Source organism: Oncorhynchus kisutch, linkage group LG3, assembly GCF_002021735.2.
Source record: "Oncorhynchus kisutch isolate 150728-3 linkage group LG3, Okis_V2, whole genome shotgun sequence".
Lineage (NCBI taxonomy): Eukaryota > Metazoa > Chordata > Actinopteri > Salmoniformes > Salmonidae > Oncorhynchus > Oncorhynchus kisutch.
This window is the reverse complement of record NC_034176.2, coordinates 63,316,760-63,327,386: the sequence shown is the minus strand read 5'-3', so window position 1 is coordinate 63,327,386 and position 10,627 is coordinate 63,316,760. Positions and strand designations below refer to the sequence as shown.

The following is a 10,627-nucleotide window of genomic DNA, read 5'->3' as shown; positions in this document are numbered from 1 at the left end:
AGTGTTCAAAACTACAAGGTTTCTGGCAGGGGGTATGTGATACCATATCCTCAATTCACAGGGTTGCATTCCCTTTAGATCCGGAGGTCTGTCTACTGGGTAATTTTACTCACACCAATCTTAGACAAAGCCATACTATAAAGCTAACAGAAATATTGCTAGCGATTGCCAAGAAATGTATTGCCTTGAAATGGAAATTGGATTCCTCCCTGCCAGTTGCAATGTGGCTATCGGAAGTTAATAGTTGTATCCCTTTGGAGAAAATCACTTACTGCTTGAGGAATAAGTTAAAGACATTTTACAGAATTTGGCAACCTTTTATTGACTATATGGAGAATCTCCCCCCACATCTCATTGATTGAATCTATATATAATCCTCACATAATGTTTCACACGTAATGTATAATATGTAGCCTACGGCAGGTGATCCAATGTCTAGTTATTTTTTTTTTCTTATTGTATGTTTGTATATATAATTATAATTATTATTTTTGTTACGCTCGTCTGTTACTGTCACTTTGTCCTATCGTTGTCTAATATCTTTTCACGTTTGTTTTGAATGTTCTTAATTGGAAAATGCAAAAATAAAATATATATATATAAAAAACAAATTGGCTGTGATAGGAGAACTGAGGATGGATCAACAACACTGCAGTGACTCACAATAATGACCTAAATGACAGAGTGGAAGAAAGAATACAAATATACAGAATATAAAATATTCTAAAACATGCATCTTGTATACAGCAGGGCACTAAAGTAATACTGCAAAAAAAACACAGCAAAGGAAAACACTTTTTGGCCTAAATGCATCGCATAATGTTTGGGGAAATTCCAACACAACAAAGTAATTGCCTCCTTATTTTCAAACATACCATAGCATGGGTAGACTTGACATCAGCAAATACTGGGGAGTTTTTCAGTATAAAAGAAACATGGAGCTAAATACCAAAGGAAAACCTGCTTCAGTTTGCTTTACAACAGAGACTGGGAGAGGAATTCCCCTTTCAGCAGGACAGTAATCTTCAACACAAGGCCAAATCTACACTGGAGTTGCTTACCAAGAAGAGAGTGAATGTTCCTGAATGGCCAAGTTACAGTTTTGGCTTAAATCTGCTTGAAAATGTCACGTTTTGAAAATGCCCAACATCTTTTAAGAGCTTGAAGAATTTTGAAAATAATAAATATTGCACAATCCAGGAGTTCAAAGCTCAGAGACTTACCCAAGAAGAGCTGTAATCAATGCCTAAGATGTTTCTAACATGTATTAACTCAGGGAGCTGAATACTTATGTAACAACCATATTTTAGTTATTACATTTGTATTCATTTTGAAATAAATTAAGATTTTTTCTTCCACTCTGACATTACGGAATATTTTGTGTAGATTGTTGACAAAAAATACAATTAAATCCATTTCATTCCCGCTTTGTAAGACAATAAAATGTGAAGTAATCCAAGGGGTATGAATACACTGTATGCAGTGCCTTCTGAAAGTATTCAAACAACCTTGACTTTTCTACATTTTGATACATTTTGATCATTCTAAAATGTATTAAATAAAAACATGTCCTCAGCGATCTACACAAAATACAACATAATGACAAAGTGAAAACAGGTTTTTTAGAAATGTTTGCTAATTTATTAACAATAAAAAACAGAAATACCTCATTCACATAAGTATTCATACCATTTCCTGTGAGACTCGAAATTGAGCTCAGGTGCATCCTATTTCCATTCTTTATCCTTGAGATGTTTCTACACCTGTTGTAACGGATATCGTCCTCTTCGTCTGAAGAGGAGTAGCAAGGATCGGACCAAATACGCAGCGTGGTAAGTGTCCATGTTTTAATAGCACAAAACTGAACACGACAGAAATACAAAATAACAAAGTGAATGGAAACGAAACAGTCCCGTGTGGCATAAACACTGACACAGGAAACAACCACCCACAAAATACCCAAAGAATATGGCTGCCTAAACATGGTTCCCAATCAGAGACAACTATAAACAGCTGCCTCTAATTGAGTACCAATCTAGGCAACCATAGACATACAAAAAACCCTAGATTGGTGCCAACCCCATAAACATACAAAACCCCTAGACAAGAGAAACATATAAACACCCATATCACACCCTGACCTAACCAAAAATATAAAGAAAACAAAGAATACTCAGGTCAGGGCGTGACACCTGTGGTAAATTCAATTGATTGTACGTGATTTGGAAAGGCACACAACTGCCTACAAAAGGTCCCTCAGAGCAAAAACCAAGCCATGAGGTCGAAGGAATTGTCTGTAAAGTGCAGAGACAGGATTGGGTTGCGGCACAGGTCTGGGGAAGGGTACCACATTTTTTTTGCAGCATTGATGGTCCCCAAGAACACAGTGGCCTCCATCATTCTTAAATGGACGAAGTTTGGAACCACCAAGACTTTTCCTAGAGCTGGTTTCCTGTCCAAACTGAGCAATCGGGGGAGAAGGCCCTGGGTCAGGGAGGTGACCAAGAACCCGATGGTCACTCTGACAGAGCTCTAGAGTTCCTCTGTGGAGACGGGAGAAACAACAATTTTGAATTCGTAACATATCATACATTTGACAAATTTGTAATATATTGGACGATTTACAATTTGTAACTTATCATACGAATTGTAATTCGTAACATATCATACGAAATGGATGATGGACATGGTGGGAGGGAGCTTAAACTTAAAGTCGACCACAAAGTCAACTCTCATGAGCCATAGATCAGCTCCTTGTAATAACTTATAGAAGTCCACACCTAGTTGGGAAAAACTCATCACAAACGGCCTGGTAATGTGGCCAGACAGTCAACCTGTCCTGAACAGTAAATAGCAAATATAAAAGCATGTTCTTTACTCTCTCTGTGAAAGTCATTTTGTCTGAGTGCCCTGATAAAGTCATTGGAATGTACGACATTGGTGATGGTGCAATAATTAAATGTCCCTCTCCACTGTTTACCCACCGTACATTGTAGACTAGAGGTAGCTGAAGATAGTGAGCCACCAATAGACCTGCTCCCCATGCTGGGTCAGTAGGCACCAGGTCATACTGGCTCTCCTCCAGGGATAGGATGTCTTATAGACAATACATTAGAGTGGACTTGTTAACATTCACCTTGTTTCTGTTTTAACACATAAACGGACCTATCCTACTCAATTATTTGACAGACGTTGTAACCGTGAACAGACAATCCCTCAATGAGAAAGAGTTCAATGAGCTCATCTGAGTGAACGCTATGTTTCTGTGTTTGTGGACTTTCACCTACATGTTGTTTGTAAACTCTCTGGATGTTTCAGATTAACTACATGTTCACTCATTCTCCAATCTAACGTGTTCCCGCATATTTAAATACTTAGGCATTTTGATTTATGTGATTTGACATTTAAATAAAACATGTAGATGTGCTGGTTAAGAAGCTAAGATTTCAAGTTGTCTTTTTCTACAGAAACAGATTGTGCCTTTCTCTAAGCAGTAGGAAGCAGGTGATTCAGTCAACCTTTTATCTGTTCTTAATTATGATGATATTATTTATCAAAGTGCAGCTGCTACGACTCTTAAACTTTTGGATGCCATCTACCATAGAGCGCTTCGTTCTGTTACAGGCAACAGTTTTGATACTCATCTCTGTATCCTATATCAAAAGGTTGGCTGAACGTAACTAAAGACCCGTAGATCTCTACATTACTTTGTTTACAAGGCCCTACTTCCTAAACTTCCTAAACTTTGCTGTTGAAGTACACACACCTGAGTTGCCTAACCCGTTCACAGGATTGGTTTACTGTTGAGGTTCCTAGGGTCTCCAAAGCTAGGTAAATCTGCTTTTAGTTTTAATGCACTGGGTTGAATGCACCATTTGTAAATGTTTAAAGTTTAATACAGAGGTTGTTCCTCTCTCTATATCAATTACTTTCTTTGTGATTGGCTTTACAAATTCCTCATGCATAGCATAAGTGACAGGTATTGTAATAGAACTGTAGTTAAAAAAAGTTACATATTGCAGCTGGATTTTTCACGCTCAACAGTTTGTAACAAGAATGGTCCACCATCCAAAGGATATCTAGCCAACTTGACACAACTGTGGGAAGCACTGGAGTCAACATGGGCCAGCATCCTTGAGAAATGCTTTCAACACCTTGTAGAGTCCATGCACTGACAAATTGAGGCTATTCTGAGGACAAAATGGCAACTCAATATTAGGAAGGTGTTCAGGTGTTTCGTGGGCTTTTTAACATTCACATTGTTTCTGTTTAAACACACAAATAGACCTACCCATATCAATTATTTGACAGATGTAATCATTAACGTAAAAATCCCTTGATGAGAGTGAGTGAGTTAATCTGAGTGAACACAATGTTCCTGTGTTTGTGGACTTTCACCAACTTGTACATGTTTGGAATATGCAATGTGTTTGTGAGAGCTGGGGCCACTCATATACAAAAGAATGATGCACGCATGACTGTACGTGACTTTGGATAAAAGCGTCTTCTAAATGCTATGTTATTATTTAAGGCTATGAGGTTGTCAATTTAAGCTGTACACAGCAAAATCACGAGTGTACATTGAACTCGGAGATTGTACATTGTATTATATCAGAATGTATATATGAGTCCAACTTAACTGGTGTTAAAATAACAGTTTTGAAAGTGTGAACTATGTAGCAGTTGTTGACAGTCAACTCCATCAGACAACATTTGTACTCTAGAAGTTTATTATATTTTAACACTGTAGGGTGTAAAGCCTTAATTGTGTATTTACCAGTCTGCCTTTTGAGGGAATGATTGAGTTACCACCCATTACTGTGTTTGTTAGTGACAGAGTTTGTTGCATTTGTTCATTCACTTCCAGGCCTGTAGCCTTCACGAAGTGAGTGCCTATGTGTTATAGTTTAATTAAGATTAAACCCTTTATGACAATACATCACATACATCATATGGCCTTTCTTTGATGGGCTTGTTTCTCCCTAACACTGTGGTCTGAAATTCTTGGCTCGCAAGCCACATCAGGCCTGCAAATTACATTATGCTGGCTGGCAAAGTATGTATCTTTCTGTAGCATAAGATCAATGTGTTGTGCACTAGAGTGAGGACCCAAAAGTGATTTAACAAAAACAGAGTCCTTTAATGTAAAAACACAGGGAAGACATAGATCCTCTTCAGATGTAGAAAATGGCAAAATAGACAACCCTCAGAGAGGGCGACAAATGAAACAGAAAGTCCTTCTGATATTTACAAAAGAGTCCCCTTCTTAGCAGCAGAGGAGAATAGCTGGGTTGCGGCGACAGACTGCTGGTCTCTCTGGGTAGGCGCGGGTCGTAGCGGACAGAGGTACCTGATCACACGTAGCATCAGAAGAACAGGCAGAGTCCAACAGGATGGGACAAGGGTGAAGCAAACAAGACGATAGTTTGGTTCTGGCATGAGAAACTCAAACGAGAATCTGACAAAGAAAGAAGCAGGAACAGAGAGAGAAATAGAGACCTAATCAGAGGGGAAAAGGGAACAGGTGGGAAAAGGGTGAACGAGGTAGTTAGAGGAGATGAGGAACAGCTGGAGGAGGAGAGAAAGAGAAGGTAGCCTGATACGACCAGCAGAGGGAGACAGAGTGAAGAGAAAGAACAGGAACAAGACATATTATGACAAGACATGACACAATGTACATGCAAAAACACAGATATTGAAACAAACAATACTAAACATCAACCTGCAATAGAGCATGATGGTAAATATGATAATGATGGATGAGGTTTTGATTTTTTTGACACTACACAGGGTAAAAAATCTTTAACACTGTGAATGTAACACTTACAGTAAATATTTGCAGTGTAGAATTGAATCACAAAATGCTCAACCATCTGGAAATACTTGACAACAAATATATTCCACACTAAATTATACATAAGCATTTTATTATGCTGGCATCAATTCAACATTATACATTTTCATGATTTAAAGATGTACTATGCAGAAATCACTCTGCCATTTCCTGGTTGATAAAATTGTAATCGTTTGCCTAATTTCAGTCTATGTGGCAAAACAAGCAAGTGTAGTGTAGAGAATCATTGTATCATCTAAACCACTGTGAAATATATTTTCCATAACCAAACATGTTGTATTTCCTGCTGTTTGAAGCTGGTGTACAAAACCGAAAGTAAAAGAAGCAAAAAGATACTTAAACGTGGGAAAGATAGAGATAGCACACATAGAACAGAGCTACGGCGTCTTAGACTTGCTTTCAATGAGAATGACAGATCCATAACTCGCATATCTATAGGAGTTTTGTTGGGTCGCTCTAAAAGTTCCATATAACAGCTTTACGTCATACATATCCTACTATTTGTGTGCACCAGAATGTGGAGAATTGGATCTGCTCATTCACTTTTAATCTTTCTTTTCAAGCATTTTCTAATGCATAAATATCTGACTATTGCAACAAGAAGAAGAAGAAGCACTGACACAACACCCAACAACATCAGGACAACATCTACAGAGTGGTACGAGTACCAGGGCATTTTGTAGGAGTCTGTACGCAGGTGAGCAGCACCTTTGTGTCTCATGACAAACTCAATCCAGAAGAGGGCAGTTTCCAGGGGTTTCATTGGCACGTCCCGGTGTAGCTTGGAGAGTCTCTGCATGTTCATCCTGTAGGACGGCTCATCCAGAACTTCCTGTAAGGCCTCTAGGAAGTTATTGTTCTTGTCTACTGTTGCCATGGATAAAAGCTTTGCTCCTCCTCTCTCTTTCAGACGAAGGAGGTTGTCATATTGATCATTAAACAGAGGTAGACCCACAACAGGAATTCCATGGTAAAGAGCCTCTTGAACCCCATTTGTTCCTCCATGAGCTACAAACAGCCTTGTCTTAGGGTGTCCTAACAGATCATTCTGAGGCATCCAGTCAACTACTAAGGTGTTGTTGCCCAGAGAAGCTGGCCTGTCTCCTTTGTGTCTCCAGATTACCTTCTGAGGCAGTTGGGAAAAAGCAGCAGCAATCACATCAGCTATATCATGTGGAAATTCAGTAATGAAAGTCCCCAAAGACATGATAATGACTCCATGTTCCCCAGAACTATGAACAAACTTCTCCAGTTCTTGGGGAAGAGGTTTGGCAGGATTACATTGGAACCCTCCCATATAGATAACATTAGGCATGGTGGGACGAGGAAATTCAAACACAAAGTCAATTCTCATGAGCCACAGATCAGCTCCTTGTAATAACTCATAGAAGTCGACACCTGGTTGGAAAAACTCATCACAAACGGCCTGGTAATGTGGCCAGACAGTCAACCTGTCCCGAACAGTAAATAGCAAATACAAAAGCATGTTCTTTACTCTCTCTGTGAAAGTCATTTTGTCTGAGTGCCCTGATAAATTCATTGGAATGTACGACATTGGTGATGGTGCAATAATTAAATGTCCCTCTCCACTGATTGTCCACCGTACATTGTAGACAAGAGGTAGCTGAAGGTAGTGAGCCACCAATAGACCTCCTCCCCATAATGGGTCAGTAAGCACCAGGTCATACTGGTTCTCCTTTAGGGTCTTTATTAAATCCTTGTCTTTCAATACAGCAGTTGCTAAGTCACTAGCATATTTATGAAACTTAGACCTGGCAGATATCATCTCGATTTGCAAATGTATAAAGTTTAATACAGAGCTCGTTCCTCTCTCTATATCAATTACTTTCTTAAAAATTGGCTTTACAAATTCCTCATCCATAGCGTCAGTGACAGGTATTGTAATAGAACTATAGTAGGGCGATTCTTCTTTGATATACCAACTTTTTGTCATTCGTACCACTGTGATGGTGTGTCCCTGAGAGTGAAGAGCCTTGATCAAAATGTCCATGTTAACCCAGTGACTTCCCTCCCCAGGAAAGACCAGCAACTTCCCACCATGGCAAACTGAACCACACATAATCAACAGAAATAACAAAAGGCACAAAGTCATGCTTCCAATGTATGTCATCATTTATCTGAAATATAAAACAAACAGAGATAGGAAATCATATTCAGTTTGAATAACACATTGAATGGATTTTGACATATTGTCAGTTAGCGGACTATATATATATATATATTCTCATTTATGTACATACATTTTGTTACAGCTGTGATAATATCTGCTCAATATCCATACGCGACCAACTAATACAATTTGATTTGATACAAATCATGAAAGACCATGAAAGCTGTTCTCAATAGTGCCTTATTAATTCCCATTAGGGTTTTGAGAGTTTGAGACAATGAAGATTAAACTTTATTCTTCATTCAGATTCACATTTGATTCAGAATGTTAACAATATCTCACAATACCTTTCCTCCTTGTTTATGAACATTAAATTAACGTAAATATTATTAGCTTATTCAGTCTGGAGGTGAGATGCAGTGCAATATTACTTACCAGTTGATCTTCATATTATGTGTATGGAAGCCACGTGTAAAATGTGCAGTTAACTTTGGCTTTTGTGTGGCGTGTTGGTTTATAAGGGTTAAGTTAAGGTCAAAGTACTGCTTTTTGAGAACCTTTTCATTTGTTAAAGTCACAGTGATGGTTACTCAAAACTCAGTGAGTGAACATGATTATAATTTGGATGCATAAAATTACTCATTAAAATACTGTTTAACATTGCAGACACATTTCACAATGTCAAACAACAATATTTTCTCGTCCAAACATTTCAAGGAAGCCCTCAGAGTTACCCATATAGAACTACCTCATGCTTTTTCTACCCCACACGATAGGGAGAATTGGAACCCTCCCATAAATTGGAACCCTCTATAGATAAAATTAGTCATGGTCGGACGAGGGAGCTCGAACACAAAAGTCGAACACAAAGTCAACTCTCATGAGCTAATGACCAGCCCCTGTAATAACTCATAGAAGTCCACACCTTGTTGGAAAAACCCATTACAAACATTTTTTTATTTTTTTTTATTTCACCTTTATTTAACCAGGTAGGCTAGTTGAGAACAAGTTCTCATTTGCAACTGCGACCTGGCCAAGATAAAGCATAGCAGTGTGAGCATACAACAAAGAGTTACACATGGAGTAAACAATTAACAAGTCAATAACACAGTAGAAAACGAAGGGGGGGTCTATATACAATGTGTGCAAAAGGCATGAGGTAGGCAAATAATTACAATTTTGCAGATTAACACTGGAGTGATAAAAGATCAGATGGTCATGTACAGGTAGAGATATTGGTGTGCAGAAGAGCAGAAAAGTAAATAAATAAAAACAGTACGGGGATGAGGTAGGTGAAAAGGGTGGGCTATTTACCAATAGACTATGTACAGCTGCAGCGATCGGTTAGCTGCTCAGATAGCTGATGTTTGAAGTTGGTGAGGGAGATGAAAGTCTCCAACTTCAGCGATTTTTGCAATTCGTTCCAGTCACAGGCAGCAGAGTACTGGAACGAAAGGCGGCCAAATGAGGTGTTGGCTTTAGGGATGATCAGTGAGATACACCTGCTGGAGCGCGTGCTACGGATGGGTGTTGCCATCGTGACCAGTGAGCTGAGATAAGGCGGAGCTTTACCTAGCATAGACTTGTAGATGACCTGGAGCCAGTGGGTCTGGCGACGAATATGTAGCGAGGGCCAGCCGACTAGAGCATACAAGTCGCAGTGGTGGGTAGTATAAGGTGCTTTAGTGACAAAACGGATGGCACTGTGATAGACTGCATCCAGTTTGCTGAGTAGAGTGTTGGAAGCCATTTTGTAGATGACATCGCCGAAGTCGAGGATCGGTAGGATAGTCAGTTTTACTAGGGTAAGCTTGGCGGCTTGAGTGAAGGAGGCTTTGTTGCGGAATAGAAAGCCGACTCTTGATTTGATTTTCGATTGGAGATGTTTGATATGAGTCTGGAAGGAGAGTTTGCAGTCTAGCCAGACACCTAGGTACTTATAGACGTCCACATATTCTAGGTCGGAACCATCCAGGGTGGTGATGCTAGTCGGGCATGCAGGTGCAGGCAGCGACCGGTTGAAAAGCATGCATTTGGTTTTACTAGCGTTTAAGAGCAGTTGGAGGCCACGGAAGGAGTGTTGTATGGCATTGAAGCTTGTTTGGAGGTTAGATAGCACAGTGTCCAAAGACGGGCCGAAAGTATATAGAATGGTGTCGTCTGCGTAGAGGTGGATCAGGGAATCGCCCGCAGCAAGAGCAACATCATTGATATACACAGAGAAAAGAGTCGGCCCGAGAATTGAACCCTGTGGCACCCCCATAGAGACTGCCAGAGGACCGGACAGCATGCCCTCCGATTTGACACACTGAACTCTGTCTGCAAAGTAATTGGTGAACCAGGCAAGGCAGTCATCCGAAAAACCGAGGCTACTGAGTCTGCCGATAAGAATATGGTGATTGACAGAGTCGAAAGCCTTGGCGAGGTCGATGAAGACGGCTGCACAGTATTGTCTTTTATCGATGGCGGTTATGATGTCGTTTAGTACCTTGAGTGTGGCTGAGGTGCACCCATGACCGGCTCGGAAACCAGATTGCACAGCGGAGAAGGTACGGTGGGATTCGAGATGGTCAGTGACCTGTTTGTTGACTTGGCTTTCGAAGACCTTAGATAGGCAGGGCAGGATGGATATAGGTCTGTAA

The 10,627-nt window shown here is 39.9% G+C and overlaps 1 protein-coding gene across 1 annotated transcript; it reads right to left on the bottom strand.

Annotated features, from left to right (window-relative positions):
* Window positions 1-5,906: 5,906 nt before the first annotated feature.
* Window positions 5,907-8,909, bottom strand: LOC109887049 (UDP-glucuronosyltransferase 2B13-like). Its single transcript, XM_020478556.2, has 2 exons — window positions 8,421-8,909; window positions 5,907-7,992 (listed from the first exon to the last, which is right to left on the bottom strand). The coding sequence occupies exon 2, from the start codon at window positions 7,986-7,988 to the stop codon at window positions 6,390-6,392; it is 1,599 nt and encodes a 532-aa protein (XP_020334145.1). The 5' UTR covers window positions 7,989-7,992; window positions 8,421-8,909; the 3' UTR covers window positions 5,907-6,389.
* Between the last annotated feature and the right edge of the window lie 1,718 nt (window positions 8,910-10,627).

Bases quoted from the DNA above. Each gene is read 5' to 3' on its own strand.
- LOC109887049 (XM_020478556.2), bottom strand. From the start codon at position 7,988: ATGATGACATACATTGGAAGCATGACTTTGTGCCTTTTGTTATTTCTG.